The following is a 22,169-nucleotide window of genomic DNA, read 5'->3' as shown; positions in this document are numbered from 1 at the left end:
CGCACTTTCAATTTTTTTTTTTTTTTTTTTACCGTCTGCCAAGTTGCATCCAATTTTGGAGAGACATTCAAAGAACAATGGACAAGCAGCGCACACAGTGTGTCCGTGATCTCTCTCACGCTGTGCCGATCAAACACAATTCCCTCTTTCACAACACAAGGTGCACAAGATGTAATTAGTGCACATTGGTAGTCAGGGGGCAGCTTGCGGCGCGTTGTCAGTTGAAACAGAAACACGCGTTTGGTCCTCGATGTGAAGCGCCGCAGCTCATGAGAGAAATGTGCCGCATCGTTTTATGTCACAGACAGACAGACAGTCCTGTTTTGTGCCCATGCTTTCATGTCAAAAGGTGCGGCTGAACCACTCCTCCTCTGACTTCCTAGTGTGGGAGGAATCCCAATGTCACCCTTGACCCCGTGACGACCTTGGCGCGTCGCATGTCACGCCGGGCCGGAGGCGCTTGTGTTCGGGCGTGTTGACACCACTGCATGGCCCGAGCCCTTTCACGTCACCTTCCCCGTAGATCGTGAGTGTCCTCACCCGCTGGAAGAGGTGGATTCAGCGGGATGGTTGGAGCGCCAGCGATCTGCATTCGTCCTTATGCTCAGCAGGCGGCCGAGGAGGGAGGAAGGAAGGGAAGGAATGAGCCAAACGAGGGACGACAGGGAATGCGAACAGACAGACGGGGTTTTGGGTGGTGGAAGGGAAGTACGGGGATGTCAGGTTGAGGGAACTGGGGAGAGCGAGAGGAAAGGAAAGAAAGGCATGAGAGAAACGGGGGTGGGGTGAGGGTGGGATGGGGGGGGGAACTTTTCAATTACCGCACACGCAGACAACAAAGACCCAGATTTCAAGAGACTATAACAGTCTGCAGCCTGCAGGGAAAAGCTCATTTAGCCTCCTTCATTTCTCTACATCCTTTTTCCACACAAATTACAAGTTGGAATATTTAATGTGTTTTCTTTTTTTGTTTTTTTGTGTTGCACAAGCAAACGGGGCGTCTCTATTATTACAAATGTTCCGAATACCAAGACCAGCTACTTGAGGAGGCAGATCCTCCGGTTGGTGCATTGTGAGAGAAAAAAAAAAAAGAAACTTCCCCCAGCTTTATATTTCAAAGTGTTTCAGCTGACTGAGAGACGGTCAGCAGCACCTACGGTGGCGAGAGCTATTTAGGCTTTGAAGATGCTATTGAACTGACTGTCTTAATTTGAGCTACAAAGAGAAAAGAAAAAAAAAATCTCCCCTGGCGTCCAGACACTTGCCAAATAAATTTAAAGGAAGAAAGAATCAATGGAAGCAGTCTATTGATTCAACCCCATCGGGGATAACAGACATTCTCCTCGCAGCCCATTTAACAGGGAGGCCTTTGTCAATCAGGATGTCAGTGTGAATGACAAGCATAATGACAAGATGACTTTAAAAGACCAAGACAAAAGGACTCTCCTGGCAAACCTCGAGTTAAGTGTAATTGCACGAATGTCAAACAAATTCTGGCTTTGGGATGTCTTTGTTGTTGTCGTCTCCGAGGAGCAGATACGGGAGTCTAATTAGAGATTCATCTGATGTACCTGTCGAACCCTTTTCCCCAAACACACAAATATGCAGAGCTTTGTCCCTACCTCCTCTACCATCATTTGAAGGCCCGAGGCAGCAAATTGCCCTCTAATGGAATTCGGCTTTCACATGGCTGAGAGATTTGTCGACTACACGTCAAGCGGTTGTGATGCTCAAAGGACGGCGGCTGAGGCTCCACATCAGCATTGTTTCAAACACCTGCCCCCCCCAGTGCCTGAGAAACAATGTTGGGAGGTGAATTCATACAAAAATGTTGTGATGGTTCAAAGTTTATTATCAGCAAATGGCAGATCAAATGTTATTTTTGAATAATTATGGGTTCGAGTGGCCTTTTACGTGTAGAAATAGTTTTATGCAAATGACAATACTTGGAGGTGGCTCGAATGAAGAAACACTCCTAGACTTGAATCACCCAAGAAACTCTGACAAATGGATTATTTTCCGTGGTAAATACAGCAAAATAATATATCTCGGCCTGCAGGAAGAAGCTGTTCTTGTGTCACGTGGCTTTGGCCTGTCCCTATACTGGCAAAATAACCATTTAGTCTTGGGGGGGCCAATGCTGGGAGATAATGTGCTTATTATCAAGCTCTTTTGAACACGTCTGATATGGCAGGATGACACAGAGTGTGAAAGAAAAGGTGAGTGCCGCCCTCTAAGAACCATCACCCTCCTGAACACTCTCACACTGTAAATGTAAACCTCATTATGACGCACTTGCTCTCCCTCTCGCTTTCTCACTCGGAAAAAGAAAGCAACACGGGGAGAATAAGCTGCCCGCGCGCACTCCGCGCAGGAGGGAGAGGAGCAGCTCACACGCAGCACTGAGCCGTGCGTGCAGATGGACAACCGCAACTCCGAGGATCGCACGGGCGCATCGCTCCCGCTCGGGGTGGACAGATCTACCTTTTGCATTTAGCCTCCGGGAATATCAGCGAGCGCGCCCCCCCACAATGAAGTCCCCTGTGTCCGCGCCGCCCCGGCTGCAACTTCCCACCGAGGAGCGCGTGATTCACGGATGCGGGAGGATCTCCTGCCGGAATAAAGTTGAGCGAGAGCAGGGATCGAGTCGGAGTAGCGCTTGAGAGAAAAAAACAAGCGGGACTCGTCGCGAGTAAGATCCATTCGTCCCGGATCACCGAAGAGGAGAGAGGGTTGTTTTTCTTTTTTTTTTTTGCAAGAAAGAGTTGACTTATTCTCCAGAGCGCATCACTCGGCCCCTCTTGCAAAAAAAAAATCAGGTACGTGTACTTCCAGAACAGTGAAACATTTTTTAAAATTCATTAACTCTCAAATTCTCGGTTCTTAAAAAAGTAAACGCCCCCCCCCAAAAAGCTGCCAGACGCACTGCTTTGCCGTGTCCCTAAAACGAAACGATGTGCCCTTTTTTAGTCCGGAAAGAATGAGGTGTCGCTGGGTGAAGCATGAGCCGTCAGAGGATCAGTCATAAGCGGCTGTCTCTGCTATGGGGGGCGGCGGCTCTGCGCCTCTGGCTCTGCTGCTGCTGCTGCTGGACCGCCGGGGTCGGCGCCGCCGCCGCGTCCGCCGCCGGACAAGACGAGGGCGCCGCCGGCTCCCTGGGCTGGCTGCTCTCCGATAAGGGGCCCTTCCAGCAGGCCCTGGAGTTCACGGAGGCTGCGGAGAGGCACCAGCAGGGCTACGGCACCAGATACAAGATCTACAGGTGAGGCTGGTGGTCAGCAGCGTGAGGGCATGGAGGGGGGGGGGGGGGGGGGTGGTTTTTGCAGGTTTTCATTTCACTACACATGCCACTAATTCCACTGATGAGCACTCAGCCATGAGAGGAACTAATCAGGGAAAGCAGCTGCTGGGAGGTGTTTGGAATGAAAACATGCACGCTCTCAGGGCCGCTCTCACAGGTACCACACCTGCACCGAATTAGCTGCACGCTGATGAGCCCACCTAGAAGAACTGCTGTAGCGGTGCGAAGTGTGCCCTTTTGCTCATGCCCACAATGAAAGCCAATCAGCCACGTGAATAGCACCAGACTGTCGTTTCTTCCTTTCTTGTGTTTTGCGCTCCAGGGTTTGACATTTGACTACAGGAGTTAATCCCCTGACTCTGTCTGCAGTGTCCCTGCGCTGCACTTCACTTTGTTGCTTTGACTAACATTAGGCATAACCATTCATATGATAATACATCTATTCTTGCTTTCTTTAAACTATTGAATGACCAAGACGCTGATAAATGTGTTCACATACTTGTGCAAATGCACAATGATGTTTTTGTAGGTGAAGCTACAAAATGGGGTGTATGTATGTTTAGAGGTTTATATCTTGCTGAGAAGCAGATATCCTTTTTAAGTCCGTTCTTGTGTTTTTTGGGGCAGTTTTCCTTATAATTAATATATCATTCAATGGCCGAGTTTCTTTGTCTAAAAGAAATAATTCATAGTCTGCATCCGTATCAACTGGTACGTTATCTCCTCTCAGGAAACCTCTATCTCTGAGGTGTTTATCCCTTAGTGACAGCTGCATTTTTTTTTGTCCCAATGTCCCCCTGACTTGAGGCTTATTCTTCAACGTTAGTGAAAATCATTGACAAAGGAGCCGACAGGGCGGACTGTCAGAGGCAGGCCACCATCTGCTGGCTGACGTCTCACGGCTCGAGGGTCTTCTACCCAGAAGACCCTCGAGCCGTAAGCTGCCTGATCACATTTCTAACCCAAGGGCTGTTTTAGGGATTAAGGATTTAGTCTAAGAATCCAAAACGAGGCCCAATATTTGTAAAGAAAAAAAAACACTCCTGTCACAAGGTGAAAGCTGATTACATTTGTACCTGTTTCAGGTGATTTTGCCTGTTTTGGACTCTTGTTTTTTTGTGCAGGTGAAAAGAATATATTGTGGAGACACAAAAAGCATACATTTTTACAAATGTCTTCAACCTATTTCCCGATCCCCAGAGTTGCAGCTGTTCAGCATTACTCTACGTGCTCTTAAATAGCCCGGAGGCTGAACTGCAGTAGAGCCCGGCTGATCTCTGTAATAACTGAACCAGAGTAGCTGTCAGTCAAGCCGCAGCATTTAAGCAGTCGATTTGCTCCTCACTTCTTCTTTTACACTTTCCCTCCAAGGGTTTGCTTTCATCACTATTGATTGCTTGCAGTACATACAGTAAGCATCCATTCAGAAAGAGCAATCCCCCAGCAAACACCCCCTGTCGTAGGCCCGTACGTGCGTGCTGATGGAATAGCTTCAGCCCGAAAGCCTCAGCTGGAACCACGACACCCATCTGTCCACCAGGGACGGACTCTCCCCTGGTTATGATGATTGGCTGTAACGACACGCTCCACACTGCCCCGGTTGCCCAATTATTTTGCTGCCGATCATCTTTCTTGTGACAGTGATTAGATTGCGTCCCAGTAGGGAGGGAGGCACACAGAGCAGCAGGCATTACGGTGGGCGAGGAAGACATTAACTGATGCTACGCAGGGAGGGGGGGGGGGGGGGGCAGAGGAGAGAGTAGCGGCCGTATCTCCATGACGGTTTGTGCATAACTGGCGTTCATCGAGACTTGTGTCCAAAGGGCACAAGATAACAAATAATGGCAGCTGATAATGTGGAGCTATATTTAGGTTTATTTTCTGTTGCAGTGGGAGTTGCAGCAACGCATGTGAATAAGTTGTGTTTTATCCATGCAGTTGCGATTTAAAGTACAGAGGTTGTTCGGACAACAGTGACAGACAAAAATCCCCAAACACGATGGAAATACTGTGGAGTGCTTCAGCTAATTTGGCCATTTACCAAATGACCTTGTAGCTGTGACAGGTCGAACTGCACAGGGAATCCGTTGTATTTGCTTAGAGTTAAGATTCCATTATGATATCATCGTGCCAAATATTCAGCTTCAATAAGTTACCTCACTAATTAACACAAACTTTCTTTCTTTATTTCATGCATAAAAGAAACAAATGCTAAGCTAACAAGCTACACGGCTATCAGCAGTAAGTTTCATATTTATTGAGCAGATGTGTGGTTTCAATCTACTCATGTAACAAAAAAAAACAATTAGGTTTTTTCCAAAATTGTCAATACATATTTCCTCCAGGTAGCTATATTATATATTTACAACTGTGATAAATAATCAAACACAAACATTGACTTAAGGCCACTATTAAAAATACAAGCGGAAGTTAAAGGTGGTTTCATTCACAGGATCCATCACATGACGTGTGCAGTCAGTCAGTACTGTATTTTATAGCCTCTCACATGTAACACACATTCACCCAAGGCTTCCCTCTCTACATAACTGTTAAACAGCCGCCCAGGGCCTTACACCCCAGCGAAGGCCGAAGAACAAAGTGAGCAAACGTCTCATTTGTGCATTTGTGTGTGCGTGTTGTTGTGTCTCCAGGGAGTTTGGTCGATGGAAGGTCAACAGCCTGGCGGTGGAGAAGAGGGACGGCTTAGGTGGCAGCGGTGGCCTGGCTCTGCCCCTCGACCCCGACTTCACTCACACCATCCGCCAGCTGGGGAGGCGGCCAACCCTCCAGACGATTACAGAGAGTCTAATCAAAAAATATGGCACCCACCTCCTCGTCTCTGCCACTCTGGGAGGTACGGTGGAGTACGCAGAGCTTCAAAGCCGGGCCCGATGCACGCGGCTTCCAAAGGGATTTTGTTTTCTCTGCACATGGGGGAACCGAATTTAACGTCTGCTGCTTTTTGAGCAACAAAGAAAATAACGTTTTTTTTTTCTGGATTAGTGTCTTTTGGCTCCTAAAAAAATCTAATCTGTATGCTTTAGTGTCCAAGACATGATTTGGGGATGGCAGTGAAAATCTATATTTTTGTTTAGCTGGCAAAATGGGGGTATTTTTTAACCTTGTTAAAACATCATCTGTATGAAATGAGCTTATCTTTTCTTTCTCTCATAAATAACTTTAACAAACAATACTTTGTCAATAGAATGTAAGATTTAAGAAAGTTTCTACCGAAACCCCCCAAAAAATCGTTTTGAAGAAGTTATCCAAATGCAAATTTAGTTGAAAACAGCTACTGGCGATGATCCTTGAAAACTACGAATTATTTTATGTTTAGTGGTTCTTCCCATTAATGCAGTATCCAGCCAAACTTTAAAACAATAAACCGGTGCTTTGGAGGTCAAAATCTCAGAACTGAAGGCAAAATAATTTTTCATAGTTTCCACATTTCATACCAGAATTCACAAATCTCTGAAATCCATCTCCAGTGAGAATGGACTGCAGATCGAAATACAACACAGGAATGTTTAATAACAGAGTGAAACTCGTGTTTCACCTGAAGCAGTCCGACTTTGAACCGCGCAGCACATGTTGGTGGTGGTTGAACTGTATTTCATACAAAACCCTTGAATTCATGTTTTGCGGGACTTGGTATTTAACCTCGGCTGTTAAAGAATGTCGTCCTGTCGATACAGGCTTGGGATCAGAATGTGTTCTCATGTGACTCCTTTCTGATCTCTTGCTGTTATGATCATGGTTTGATTTGGTTCAGGCTCCTAAACTACCCGCTGCAGGATAGTAAACAGGCGGCTGTCATGCGTTTCAACAAACCCAATGTGGATTGCTGGAGGAAAGCGGGAGACAAACAGCAATGCGCTGTCCACTGTCCAAACGTCAACGTTGTACGCTTTAATCAAAGACTACAATTTCATTTCATATGACTATGATATTACAGCTGCTCAAAACACAGGTCTTGCTGAAAAACTCACCTCTGAAGGAAAATCAGAACTCTTTAGCTGATTGACAGCTTTCACATGGTCCTCATTCGATAGAAACGTACTTGGTAGTGAGCGCTGGTATTTACCTAAGTAATCACTTTACATCCCTCTCTTCAATACATTATAAATAATTGCAAGAGCAGATGCTCCTCATATGGAGTGATGCTCTGTAAGTGTGCCGAGGGACCATTTTGAGAAATAATGCTTGAATCGTCAAAATGGTCTTCAGCGTAAAGAGAGGATTTAATGAAGTTTAGGATTTCCAATAAGACACTCATTCAAACTGCACTCAACTTTACTCACAGACATTCTTTTGACTGAGAGCCCAGACATTGGCTGAACTTTCCTGGTGACTGGTATCCCATCCTTTAACGTTAGCTATATAGGTCAGTGTGAACATATCATGCTATTGATTTGAGCTGCAATGAAATGTAATAACACAGCTGAATGTAGCAATTTCAAAGGATTTCTCTGGGGAAAACACACGCTGTGAGTTCTATTGAGAAACGTGGGTAAATGAACTGCTGCGACGGTGGTGGTGGATGAGGCAGTTCGAGGAACGAAACATCAAGTACAACCTCATCTATCACAAAAGTCCTCGGGCCAGATGCATCACACTCAGAAAGTGTGTACTCAACGAGACACAAAATGTGCAAATGCTTTCTTTTAATCATCCGGATTCTTTTCCATACAGTTCAATCATTGTGGAATTGGGGCAAATAAGCCCAATTTCCAGTCCCGCGGTTTGCCGATAACTGGATGTGGAAACGCCCCGAAACAATCTATTTGTCTAACGATGGTTTCCCGCTCCGCCGCTCGTTAGACCCCGTCGATGAGAAGCGGGGCGCTTTTACCGATGGTGAAGCGTCGATGGAGGTGGTCCAGCAGCACCAGCTGTCACTCCACACGGCTACGGCCGCTTGTAGCGCCCATCCTAATCCAGCACGAGGACCCGTGAACCACCTCAATCACCGTTATTAAACGTCAGAAAGATGATCAATGAATAATTCATGGGGATCAATTTGAAACAGACTTTACAAAGTGCTTCATAATTCAGGATATAATTGAAAGATCATTACCAGTGAATTAATTACTCATATATGAATATAAATGACGAGAAATTCATCGATTGCACAATCAGTGAAACAACCTTAACGGCTCTCCCCTTGTGATTCACATCCACCTTATGAGACAACTTTCTTTTGTGTCTTTGCACATACTGTTTGGACATCTGGTCCCCACCTTAAAAAATAACGTTGGTGTGAAAAGGCTTATAGTTCAGTTTTCCCTGCTGCTTTTCATACGCATGTTAAAATTGTAATTGTTGGAGATTCTTTTGTGTATTGAATGTACCCACAGAAACCTGCGATTTGTTGTTTTTTTTAATGTCATTTTTAATAGTGTCATTAAGATAATTAAAACAATTAGAGTAGGGTGCTTAATGATCTTAGATAATCTCTCCGTTCCCGAGGAGTTCAACAGATAGAGAGACCTTGTCTGTACTTTTCCCTCCAATCATCCAAACTGTCAGTTCCCTTAGAGCCCTTTTATCACCGCTTTCGGATCTGAAAAGACACTAATGAAAGGTGATTAGCGCTGCTCTGTCAGAGCTAATGAAGCTCCTCTTCCCTCTCCCTCACTTTTACCAGGGGAGGAGTCTTTGACCATATTTGTGGACAAAAGGAAGCTCGGCCAGGAGTCTTCGCCCGCGGGGGCCGATGGCGGCCGCGGCGCCGACAGGAACTCAAACGCCACGGGGACGGTGACCCTGGAGGCCCTCCACCAGCTGGCTGCCTCCTACTTCACCGACAGAGAGAGCACCCTGCGCAGGCTGCACCACCTCCAGATTGCATCCACCGCCATACGGGTATGTGGAAGTCTTGTGGACGCAGTAATCTGCATGCAGTCAATGCCTGAAGGCAGCTGTGTAGCTTTTGTGACTCGGGGTCGGTAAACCTCCACATGAAGCATCGGGGGTGGACTGAATCGGTTTTTTGGGTTGAGCCACTGAACCTTTGAATGACTTATTCAGTTGTCAGGGAAGCAAGATCATCCCGGTCTTGTTCAATAAATAAGTGCACACACCGATCACTGGACGACCATCGACCCAGCGTGAGTCAATGTAGCACCATCGGAATACTGGGCTGCTTTAAGTATGCAAATACCCCCAAAACCTAAGAGGTGTGCGAGGGGTTTAATTCTTAATAGTAAGTTCCAAATATTTTTCAAGTACAATTGGGGGTGTCCACAGTGACGTCACTGCCTGGTGAAGTACAGGTTTTCAGCGTGCTGTCAGATGACACCATCTAAAGAACTCAAGCCGACCCCCTAACAACGTTGTATCATTATGTCCATTATCTCATCTCCATCAGTGACTAATCAGTCACTTTTAACCAGCCCCCGGTAGGCAGTGGCCACTAATGATAACACAGCTGAGTGAATCTACTCCACCCAGCTTCTCTGCCTCCACCCAGAGACACGGTGGAGGGAGAACAGTTTGCACCCTCTTCTACACCTGGGCCAGACAGAGTTTCTGTGTGTATAAATTGTACAATTCGTTATTTGTTACAGTGACGTTACAGAGTCGCTCGTTCTGTCATTGAAAAAGCTTCTTTTTTTAATATTGTGTTGAATGTGTAACAAGGATTTATTTAGTACAAACAAATCTACTTCGATTTAAACCTAATATGGAAATGAACTAGTAACTGTACTTTTTTTTTAATTTAAGCAAAAATTCACTTTTAATTTTTATATTATATGTAAATTGGTTAATTGTGCTTTCCTCTATGTGTTTTTAAATATTTCTGTCTATTTGAAAAGTATCATTGGGTTTCTTGCAGAGTGGTACCTAGATTAACGTGTATTATATATGTTATTAAAATAAATTGAATCATGGTAACACAACATTCCTCTCAGGCAGAGGAAGGAAGATAAAGTAAACAAGCTGAAAATAGTTAAACTAAAGCAGTTTAAATTCATGACTCTGCAGATAACACGAACCAACAAACTTTAATTCCCACTTTTTTTTAATCAGGCAGGATTAAGAACAAATGCTTATTTACAGAATTTGCCCTGACACCAGCCGGGCTCACCTGTAGCCCCGGGAGGGGGGGGGGGGGGGGGGCAGCATATCTCTCCCTCCTGTTTTTCACTATTTGGAGTGCAGTTTATCGTCACATAAATGTGTGCCAGAGGAACTGGGGGGGGGGGGTTGATTAGCATCAGACTCGAAAAAAAAAAAATGTAATATCTACAAATTTAATCCCTCATTACGGACTAATTGACGGTTTTAAGGCAGCGGAAAAGAAAATGCTTAAGAGCCCAAGATCTCGCGGCCGCCTCGGTGCGAAGCTTCAAGGATCAGAGATCGGCAGCATCCTGGTCTACCAAACAACAATCATCCGTTTTATCATCCGAAGTGGCCATTAGAGTGCACTCATTAATCAGCCAGAGGGGCAAACATAGAGGCTAAAGTGAGTAGCCACTGATGAAGACAAGCTCCCCCCCCCCCCCCCCCCCCCATCTCGACTCCCCTGCAAAACTGAGAACACGTTCCTACAGTTATGCATCAGCTTGATGGATTAGAAATATCATTCCATTAATTTCCAGCCCGGCTTACTTCCATTCATTTGCTACTTTTCAGTGTGTGTGGAGCTCAGTTCGACTAAAGATCAGTTCCAGAGAAAGAGAGCGAGCGAGGGAGATGAATACCACATTTTATGAGGGATGTAACCCATTACCTGCGACGATAAATGGTCATTCATTCAAATTACACACCGTATTGAGGGTTCGGAGAGAAATAGGACAGGTCCTGAGCATAAACTTATGCTAATACGCAGTAAATTATGCGTTTTGGTGTTTCAGGGCGTCAGAATTTCAGAAGTTCAACATCTAGACAAATCAGTGTTAGAAATAAGCGGAAGGGTGAGTCATTTTCAGGTTTTCCAGTCATTTTCAAGTTTATTTCTCCTCTAAGACCAGGGAAAATCTCTCTTAGAAAGCTTTAGATCTGTTCAATATTACTTCAGTGACTCCCTGCATTCAAAAGTCAACTGAGGCATGAGAGGCCTTTGAGGATATATTGCGTGTTCTTTTGGCCTTCTATTTTTGAAAATACAGGAGTGAGATTAGTCGATACAGACGGGTCATTTCAAAGGCTTAACAAAACTGAACCAAGAAGAAGGGGGAATGAAATGATAAATAATCACAACCCCTATTCAACAGACTCACACTCTCTAAAATGCCTCGCAGGTAACAGAAACCAGAACCGGGCCGCTTGGATGCAGCAACTACGACAATCTGGACACGGTCAGCTCCGTACTGGTTCACAGCCCAGAAAACAAAGTTCAACTTCAAGGTAAAAGATGTTTCTTTTCTTCTTTTTTTTTAACAATCAATTCCAATTGTTCTGGTGTTAACCTGTAGCCGCCGTGACAGATGGGACCTCCGTCTGCCAGAAACGAAGAAGATGTAGCGTGACTTTGTTGTGAAGGCTTAAAACATCACGAGGTCGAGGTGGACGATCCGTCGGGCAGAGCGTGAGACTTTGACTGGTTTCTGGTGTCTTACCAACAGCAAAAGTTGTTCCCTTCTGCAGTCACAGCTAGGTTTTAAAAAGGCACTGGCACCCGACGCCATGGATCGGATCTCGTGTCTAATGGAAAACAAGTTTGTTTGGTTTCATGAGACGTGACATTAATCACCTAATCTCGCTCTCAGCAACAAGGGGACAGCTACATTTCCCAATAATGTAAACCGTTGCTTTAAAGGATTCTTAAGGCATTTTATCTATACTTTTGTTCCCGTCAACAAACCCAACCATGCAGCCAAAACCCACAATGTGATATTCTTTTACTCATTTCAATCTAATTTCGTGAACCTGAGGCATTCAGCTCCAAGCTGGTTGTTTACTGCTTAAGGTTTGCGTATATAAAAGCCACAACACACTCACAACACACACACATTTCCTTCCTTTTCTTTATTTTCTTTTGCAACATGCTGCTGGGCATTTTGGTTAATGGTAAACAGTACCCTGTGTGTCGGTTCCAGACCGTTTTATATGGTGGATTATCACACATTTGGTGCATTAGTGAGTGTTTATGACAGCACGACGGCAGCGTGTGTGGGATTCGAGTGAAAATAAACTTTAGTGAGAGTGTGTGTGTGCGTTTGTGTGTGTGTGTTCATGGTAATCACACTCAATTTCAACCAGTGCAATGATGCAGCTCATTTACACATTTTAAATAGCTTAAAGAGTTAGTGCTAAGCTAAATTACATGACTGCCCTGAGATGAAGCACTTCAATGATATGTTAATATTTACATTAACAGCCGTAATATTTCAAGGCCAATTCTGAGGAGCAGTGAACTGTTTGGGACTAATGTGAGGAACCAAATGAAAGAACGTAGATGCCCTTCAACGGACCTTGTGTCAATTATGGTCTGATGAACAGTCCAAAGTCCATCAAACCCTGAAATAAAATAAATAAAAGCTTTATTTCCCCATCTACAGAAGCGGTCGTGTGCGTCTGTCTCAGTAGAATCAATTAATAATGGGTTTTGTTTTTCTCATGCACTTTAATGATAATGAGCAAAGACACAGAATAACATCAAATTCATCCTGTAATATATTCGCCAGTTAGGCACAACTAAAAGTTAAAACTTGTGCATCAGGCTCGTGAAATTGAATCAAAAGTCACATGGCAGGGCATTGCTTTAAAATCAGTAATACTAAACACATTTGTATTGTAATTGTATTGTTTGTATTGTGTAAAAACGTGTACTCGTACACATCACATCGTTTCACATTCTATAAAGATGCTGAAAAAACAATTGATACTTTTAATTCAAACACAAAATGAATGCAATGCTCTTTAAACAGATTAAAATTAATTCTTAATTCTGCTCCAACTTTTAATTCCTTTGTCCATTTGCCCTTGTTTGGATGTTTTTCATTTTTGAGAGAAAAAAATAAAATAAAAGTGCCGTATAAACAAAATTATTATTTTTCCATTACTACATTTCGACGTAATTGACTTTCCTGTGAGTCCAGCCCATCGTCATTCAGTGTAACACCTCCCACAGGGCTGCAGGTGCTCCTGCCCGGCTACCTGCGGAGCCGCTTCATTCAGGCGGCTCTCAACTACGTGGGCTGTAAATCCGAGGGCCAGTTTGTGTGCCGCAGCAGCGACTGCTGGTGCGAGTGCAGCGCGGACTTCCCTCTGTGCAACTGTCCCCTCTCTGACCTGCAAACTCTTGAGAGCAACCTGCTGCGCATCCGAGACACCTGGAGGCGGACAAACCAGGAGTTCGAGGAATCCGGTGAGTCGGGGGAATTTAATTCACCGTGACGCACAAAAACAGCTCCTGAAAATGTCAGCTTGAGTGGTGCCTTCAAACAAAAGTCACTGGTGGAACATCGGCTTTTAAAACTCTCAGAGCGCTGATACTTTGGGACGTGGGTTATTTTTCGCTACGTTTAAACTTCAAAATACGAGTTTTAATGAGGAGAAAGCCGTGTGTGGTTGTTGTTCTGAAAGCATTCTGGGTTGTCGGACACTGCAAGCTGCCAGACGCCGAGTCGAGAGACCTGTCACCCGTGGCCTCAAATCAAATGAGGCTTCTGGTCCACTTCAGGGGCTCAGGGCTGCTCAAAGTCTGTTTTTAACGTGCTGTGAAGAATCGCATAAAAACACTTGTTTGTTTTATGGAGAGATTAATTCCGCTCTCATAACTACGGTTAATATAAAACACGTGATATTTTTTTTTGTTTAACCTGTAAGAAGTGAGTAGCTCAGCAGATGAATTTGACACTTAAGGATAAGGATTGTTTCATCCTATAGCAGTCGTTGAGCTAAGCTAAACAACTAGTGGCTGTATATATTTTATTTACTGAGCAGATATAAGCGTAGAATCAGTATAACACGATTTTACATCATTTCAAGCTCTCATAATGATAAACTATATTAACGGATTAAAATAAAAAGGAAATGCGACATAAAAGAAGTGTTAAAAATAAATTAGGGTTATGAAATCAAAATGCCAGGTCGTACTCCTACTCACTTTTATAAATCCAATTTTCTGTATTATTGCACTCTATTTTCAGACACTGCTGTAATTATCATGAACACCCACCAGATTAGTAGCACGTTACCCGCAACTCAAGTTTGTGGTTTGTGGCATAAATCAAGAAACTGCAGATAGAGAACAAGTTTAAACAAAGATCAATCAATTATTGATATTTGATGAATGTGACAGATGTTGCGTGGAAGAAAAAAATAGAAAGTTGAAAGTTTCTGATTGCGTCAGAACATTTCAAGGAACTTTTCAGACACATAAGTTTTGCCACCAGTTTGACACCAGCGCTACGATGGCAACCCGTCTTACTTCCACATTGTTGAAGGCGACAGCTGCAATTGTGCATAAAGTGTCACTCATCTCTAATTAGGGACTCCTTGCTTTGAAGGTGTGCAGTGCTCTATACTAGCAATAGGAGGGGAACATGTATCCCTTCACTGAGACAAAATATGAAAGGAGTTCATCGTTTGATATGCTCATGAAATCAGCCTTCCCTTCCTCCGAAGAAAATATTTAAAAAAAACAGAACATGCCTTCTTGGCATGTTGCGGCTGTTATTTCTTCTCTTGGGCTGTTTGCTTTTCTGGGACAAACAATGAGAAGTAGACAGTTTATTATTATTTCTTCACAGATATTGTTACCCCGAGGCTCGTAGCCATAGGCACAGTTTATTTATTCATGTTTTTTTTTTTTTTTTCCCCCTACCAGAGGAGTTCCAAAGCTTTGTTGAGAAACTGCCAACCCATTACGCTGTGAACACATCTGTCGTGGAACACATGTGGAGGACGGATGCCAGCGTGCTCCAGCGCTACAGGCAGCTGGAGACCAGTGGCAACCAGCTTTTCTCTAAAGCTTACCGCACCGTTAACAAGCTCTTCAGCCTCAGCAAGAGGTGCCGAAAACAGCCCAAAATAGTCCTGCAGAGGACGAGGTAAGAGCCAAAACGAAAACAAGAGAGAGGGGGGAGGAGGGGGAGGGGGGGGGGGTTATACCGATGCATTTGAAGCCAAGGTGCTCCCCAAAACGTATAATTATGAAAACCATTCACGTCTGCGCCAGGCGCTCGCAGGAAGCAGCAGAGCAGCACGTTACTTATTAGACGGCGCTCAAGGAAATGTAGTCGTGGAGTGAGGTGAAAAGTGCTGACAGGAGCAGAGCTGCTCCTCCGTTTCCCCCGGGGGGGGGGGGGGGGGGAAGAGACAGGCGGGATCATGCGCCGCACTGCAATCAATACAGAATTTTAAAAAGTCTCCTATATATTTCCATTTGTTTTTAAACGGAATGACATCCCAGAGTTAAAGCTGCTGTGGCCAGTAACACTTGACGACTTTGATTGTATTCATCACTGTATTGTTTTCACCATAGCAGCTGCTGTTTCAGATGCGCTGCCACCTGGATAATCCATTTCTGCAGCCTATCGGAGACCGACGTGGTCATAACTTCGCTCAGATTTATTCGTATCTCGTGAACACTCTATGTTTATAGTTTTTTTCTGGAAGGGAAATTAACTAAATGACACGATCCATCAGCTCACTAGTCAAATGCCTGCACCGCTTCCTCATTCCACAGTCCAATTACACATCTTTATCACAACACCTCTGCTTGTAACGTAAAGAACTCAATAGTGGTTTAGGGTTACAGGGTAAATCAGTTTTTGTGGCCCTCTTAAACTGAATGTTTGTCTTTTCCACATTGTAAATGCGTTTTAATAACATTGTGCTGTATCCGCTGTAAAAAGTACCATAAACCATAGACGAAAAAGCAACAAGACGACAAGAGTATGTATGAATCGTATGTGCATCTGTTTGTTTTGTTGTCACCACCAATCTGCACCACAGCAGGGGAATTCAATAAGTTAAAATATTCATTTTGTTAGGATTCTGCTTCCGTAGCTCTAGGTGAGTCAGAGTTTGCCTTTATTTGTTTATTTGTCCACATTAAAAATCCCCTCTCCTTTGTTGTATTAACATATAACATAGAAGAAAAGTAACAATAACAATTTATGAATATATGAATTTGATGTTTTGCACTTAACCCAACTGTTATCTCCCCTTCAGGCCGCTGCACTTTTGGTTGAGCTACGCCCTCTCCATTTTATACTGCAGCGAGAACAACCAGGTCGGTGTTTATAGTGACGAGAACCGCAGCTGCTCCTGCCCCTACAACCACCCGCCCTGCCAGGGCCTCATTCCCTGCTCTGTGGGCGGCGGGGCCCGCTGCGCCTCCTGTTCCCCGGAGAACAGGACACGGTGCTCCAGCTGCAACGTGGGCTTCACCCTCACCCAGGGGGCCTGCCGGCCCGCCGTGCCCGACCCCACGGAACCCTACCTGGGCCTGGAGAGCGACCGGGACCTGCAGGACCTGGAGCTGCGCTACCTGCTCCAGCGGCGAGACCCCCGCATCGCTCTGCACGGGGTCTTTGTCAGCAATGACGTGCGCGTTAACACCTGGTTTGACCCGTCCTGGAGGAAGAGGATGCTGCTCACCCTAAAGAGCAACCGGGTGAAGTCCAACCGCGTCCACATGCTCGTTGGACTTGCCCTCCAGTTTTGCCTCACCAGGAACAGCACTCTGGAGCCGGCGTTATCTCTGTTCGTGAATCCGTTCGGGGGCAGCCATTCGGAGAGCTGGACCATGCCTCTGGGTCAGCACGGATACCCAGACTGGGAGCGAACCAAGCTGGATATCCCTTTGGACTGCTACAATTGGACTTTAACTCTCGGTAACAGATGGAAGAGCTTTTTTGAGACGGTTCATTTCTACCTGAGGAGTCGTATCAAGGATCCTGCGGGAGTGACAGGAGGCAACAAGAACGTGACGGTGTACTATGAGCCCCTGGAGGCGACGGAGCCCTCCAACAACATCGGCTACATGAAAGTGAACAGCATGCAGCTGTTCGGGTACAGCGTGCATTTTGACCCCGAGGCCATCCAGGACCTGATTCTGCAGATAGACTACCCGTACACGCAGGGATCCCAGGACTCGGCCCTGCTGCAGCTGGTGGAGCTGCGCTACAGGGTTAACCGCCTCTCCCCTCCCGGAGCCCCACACGTGGATCTGTTCGCATGTCTGCTCCGCCACAGACTCAAACTGTCCAGCGCAGACGTGACCAGGATACTCACTGCCCTGCAAGCTTTCAGTGCCAGACAACCCAAGTACGAGGAGTACGAGGCAAATAAGCTGTGTAGTTAGTCAATGGCCACTATTTGATGTTTTGTACTATTTCCTCAGACACAGACAGACCTGTGTCCTGTGTCCAGCTGGATCCCTTGGTGTCAAGTGTGTGATTTGTTGTTCAAGGATGTGTTGTGCATACACTTATGTGCCATTAAATTTGACGTTTTCGTAATGTCAGTGTAGTTTTATGAAATTAAAAACCCACTGAAAGCGCTTCAATATAGAAGGAAACGTTTGTGAGTTACTAAGCAACAATCAAATACAAAATACCCATAGCCAGTGTTGTTTTGGCCCATCTGGACCCTCTGAACACAAGGCCCCCATTCTCCCTTGGGGGTATGGCCTCAGCACAGATTACTAAGTGCATAGTGAGAGAAGGGAGCGCCGGAGCAGCCGGCCTCTGCTCCTCTGGCGTCCCCGTCCGCCATTCACACTTACTGTGATAGATGAGCTGGAGCCCGCTCAGAGACATGCAAACAAAAGGTACGCTATGGTATCAGGGCCAAGGGCCGGACTCTCGTCCAGCGCCGGAGCGAGTCGGACATTCAGAAGAGAGACTCAAACCGAATCAGCTTGAAAGTCCCCAAGGCTACAGGCCCGCAGCAGGGTGCGGCTTTGATTGTAGACTAGCATCTGATGGGCTTCATCAAGAGTCACCTGACATTTCTCCCAAGATTAAAACCAGACACAATATGCTCTGGCGCTATTGTTCGGAGTGTAGAAGGCCATTGAGGCAGTTTTGATTATGAGATGAGGTGTCGAACAAACTACTACCAGCATCCCTACTGTCATCCAGACGACTGTAGTGTACAGTATGAGATGCGTTGATGAAGAGTGTGTTACGAATAAAATGTGTCATCATTATTATGATGCATTATGCTGCAGCGTTGCACCCAAAGTTAATAATAGCAATGCTGATTGAATCAGTTTATCTGACACAGAGTAGATTGGCAAAGTAAGACTTTCATGTTGAGCATCATCCATATGCTGCATATCAACTTCAACATTGATTTTTCTTAAATCGATCCGTCCCCAGTCTACTGAGCTGTCAGATACCACAGGAGCACAGTGATGAGAGGTTATCATGTTGGGCTCACCTTATATTTGCCTTTTCATTTTTTCCTGTTCAAAAGTTATTTAACCTTACAGCAGTTTATTTTAGAAGTTGCTGTGGGAATTTTTTATCAGGGCAGAATCTACCAATCTGTACTGTGTGTTTTAATTGGCTGCGGGGGACAAGTTGTGTGAAGGAAAGATATTGAAGCTGGATCACGTCCCAGTAGGGTTCATTCTGGAGGTTAAACATTGAGCATCTGGTGTGATTTGAGAATCTTTTTACCAAGTAAATATTCTGCATCTGGGTGCTAAAATGTGGCGCAGTGCATCTGGAAGCAGCCCAGTGATCCTCAAGGTTGAGACACAGGGAAGAGAATTAAGGAGTGGGTTTAAACATTCTGACGAGGTTTGTTGAAAATGGATTTAGATAAAAAAAGAAAACAACATGAGCATTTTCCAATAGACAGTGATAATAGAGAAGAAAGTAATTAAAGTTAAACAGATTTTAGCAGCATATAAAGTTTACCGTTAATTAGGTCCCGAAAGCATCTGTACCGGTATTTTTTAATCTTCCATCTTGAGGACAATGTGGGCAAAGACAAACAGTCACGACAAAAAATAATTATTTTCTTGCCAAGAGTTACCTGAGTAAATGTATACCACTCACATCATTTTCTTTGCATTTCAGTTACTAGTGATTTTATAACACGTTAATAGTGATTTTGGCAGTTGTTGGCAGGTTGTTACATTTGGAACCAGACCGGCTCGCTTTTCTGATGATTTCAATTCTTTATGCAACTATTATATCAAACAAACAGATATAATAGGTTTACATCTTCTAATCTGAATCTGGAGTAATCCTTTCAAGTTGAGACTAAAAGTGTCTAAAATGGATCACGTGTTGTTCATATAGTGCTTGCCTGCTTACCATCCCACTGAGGCCTGCTCCTCATATTTCACCACTTTCTCTAAAAGAATAGTTACAAATGGAGAGCAAAAATTCCTCTTTGTAAATTCAGCAACTTATTAAAATGGACACATACCCAGGGAACCATTCCTGAAAGCAGCAGTGAGAAGCACAAAAATAATTAGCAAGAGTTGATTTTTAAACAACCGCCAGATTGTGAACTCGCCGTGGCAACTGGACACAACCGACGAGACCCTAATGAGAAAATCCTTAGGTTGAATTACTAAAAGATTTGATTGGAACAATACGGTCTTGCTCTGTTTATTTTATCAGTAATAGCTGTGCAATGGCCTGAGTGTGCGGCGCTCTGGGGCTCATGCAGGAGCTCACTGGATCTCTCCGCTCCACAGACCTGGATGCTGGAACACATCTGGCCTGATGTGCACATTTAGTTCACCACATTGATGATTGGTTTTGAGTTGATAAACTTTGGGCGGTTTTTCTATTTGATACTTCAGAATACTCTTGATTCACCTCCATGCTTTTAGGGAACTTGTATGTATTTACAGTAATGAGACTCCCCTCGACTACACTTAACCTGCCGAAATGTATGCATCAAACAAACGTGCATCAACAAGTTGGGATAATAAGTTACATTTTTAAATATTTGTCACAAGGTTCCTTCTTTATCGGGATATTTATAATTTGAATGAAGTGGAAAATTTGCATATGTTCTCCCTCTGCTAAAGCATTCTGGGTCAAATTTCCTCCAGTTTAAGCCAAAAAACACTCTTGGTTCTTTAGAGGTGGGATGCTGGGTCGAAGAAAAATATGTATGTTTAGAGAGGTTTCATCTGAGGGCAGGCAGGGACTATAATGTGCGCACACACACACACACACACACACACTAACAGGGCAGAGGCTGAGTGATAAGAAGGAGCTTTGGCTTGGCAGGCTTGTGGGCCTCTGAGGAAACATGAGTTGGACTAATGTGTGTGTCTGCTTAACAAGCATGCTGGTGATGGGAGGCAGGGGCTCAGTGAAGGGGAAGAGTTTATGGAGAGGACAACCACATGGGAGGCATCGGGAATAATAGCTGACGGTGCGTCAGAGCAGCCCAGACTCGCTATAAGAGCCACGAGGGACGCCCTCGTTTGAAACTAACTGTAGAGCATTGCTTCTTTCCAGACCTTTTTACGACGAAGAGAGCACACAAAGGAGCTGGAAACAGTTTGTTTGCGCTGTGACCTCATTGGAGGTCCACTGGTGCCATCAGTCCTGAACAAGAAAACATTTTTGCTACAGGAGATGCGGTTGGGCGATGGGGGCACTCATAGCTGTTCTCTACACTCTAAATGCTGCCTAATGGAAGCTATTAAAATCCCATTCAATTAGCATTAGGACATGTTAATTTAGAAATTGAGAGTGTGGAGTGTTAAGAGATCTTAAAATGGGTTGTAATGTAGACTGGAATAATTATAAGACATCAAATCAGGGGATGCAAATCTGGCAGGGTAATAAGACAAATCACATGAGATTTGACACTCCACTGTTGGAATATGATGTCACGGTAAACAAAGATATCCAAACTGCACCTCATCATCGGCCGACATTTGAATGCAATGCCTACATACGTCACATCATGATTAATGCATCTGGAAAATATGGGTATTCTCATTCCAAAAAGTAGTAGTAATGTCAAGTGTTGCCCTCAGGATTTTCCCTTTGACAGAGTGGCAAATCCTCTCAATCAGAATGAAGCGCTGAGCACCAGAGACACTAAAAATAGCACAAAATAAGCAAGACTGATGGAATGTGGAAATCAGTCAGCGAGACATTCAATGTCAAGAGAAACTATGATTCACATTGACTTTTTTAATAGGGTCAGGGTTTTGAAAAACTGAATCAACTAACTTTACCATAATATATTTCTGGTTTGAAATCATTTCAATTGGGCCATAGAGGAAACTGATGTAATAAAAACAGGATGACTATGACTACAATAATACGAAAATGTCCACTATTCACCCAGTACATCTGTGAAAAGATATATATTGGTTGGTTTTGCTAATCCAGGAGATTGTTCATTGTGCTGTAAAACAAAATGAAGTTACTAATGAGATGCTTCAGAATAATTCAGACCTGCCTTTCTGCTCCCCACGAGCAGCCATAATCAACATCATCATCTTATTTCATTTTGAGAGCTGTGTGGTGCACAATAAAATGTTGGGGATCGGTTCCTCGCCAAGATTAACAACGACAGTGGCTTTTGGATTTACATAAAGTCTTTTTTTATAATGAGTTGTGTCGCCGCACCCACCTCCAAACACACACACACACACACACACACTCACAATGTAGAAAAGCAATTTAACCAGAAGGTTGCGATTCTTCACCCAGCGCTCTCATTATAGCCGCAGTGCTAATGACGCAGTGAGGATCAAGGTGCTGTATGGAGATGAAAGAGGAGATGTGAAGGATTTACAATGCTTCCCAGATCACCGATAAAGCAATGCGTAAACAAAACTTTGCCTGGGGTTTGCGACACGAGGGAGTTGGGATTTAATCTCCAGATTCTGCGTTATCCTCTTTAACTCGCAGCGTTAAAGCGGCAGAGAAGAGAGCGGAAATCCTTAGGAGGCTCCACACTGCCA

At 44.5% G+C, this 22,169-nt stretch overlaps 1 protein-coding gene across 1 annotated transcript; it reads left to right on the top strand.

The window, feature by feature from the left end:
- The first annotated feature begins 1,820 nt into the window (after positions 1–1,820).
- On the top strand, positions 1,821–21,853 carry LOC119209488 (BMP/retinoic acid-inducible neural-specific protein 3-like). Its single transcript, XM_037458889.2, has 9 exons — positions 1,821–2,219; positions 2,330–2,819; positions 2,971–3,262; positions 5,953–6,155; positions 8,949–9,166; positions 11,551–11,656; positions 13,383–13,619; positions 15,084–15,306; positions 16,433–21,853. The coding sequence occupies exons 3-9, from the start codon at positions 3,003–3,005 to the stop codon at positions 17,565–17,567; spliced, it is 2,382 nt and encodes a 793-aa protein (XP_037314786.2). The 5' UTR covers positions 1,821–2,219; positions 2,330–2,819; positions 2,971–3,002; the 3' UTR covers positions 17,568–21,853.
- The last annotated feature ends 316 nt before the right edge of the window (positions 21,854–22,169 follow it).

The sequence above is a fragment of the Pungitius pungitius genome, chromosome 15 (genome assembly GCF_949316345.1).
Source record: "Pungitius pungitius chromosome 15, fPunPun2.1, whole genome shotgun sequence".
Taxonomy (NCBI): Eukaryota; Metazoa; Chordata; class Actinopteri; order Perciformes; family Gasterosteidae; genus Pungitius; species Pungitius pungitius.
This window is presented reverse-complemented; position numbering and strand designations above follow the sequence as displayed.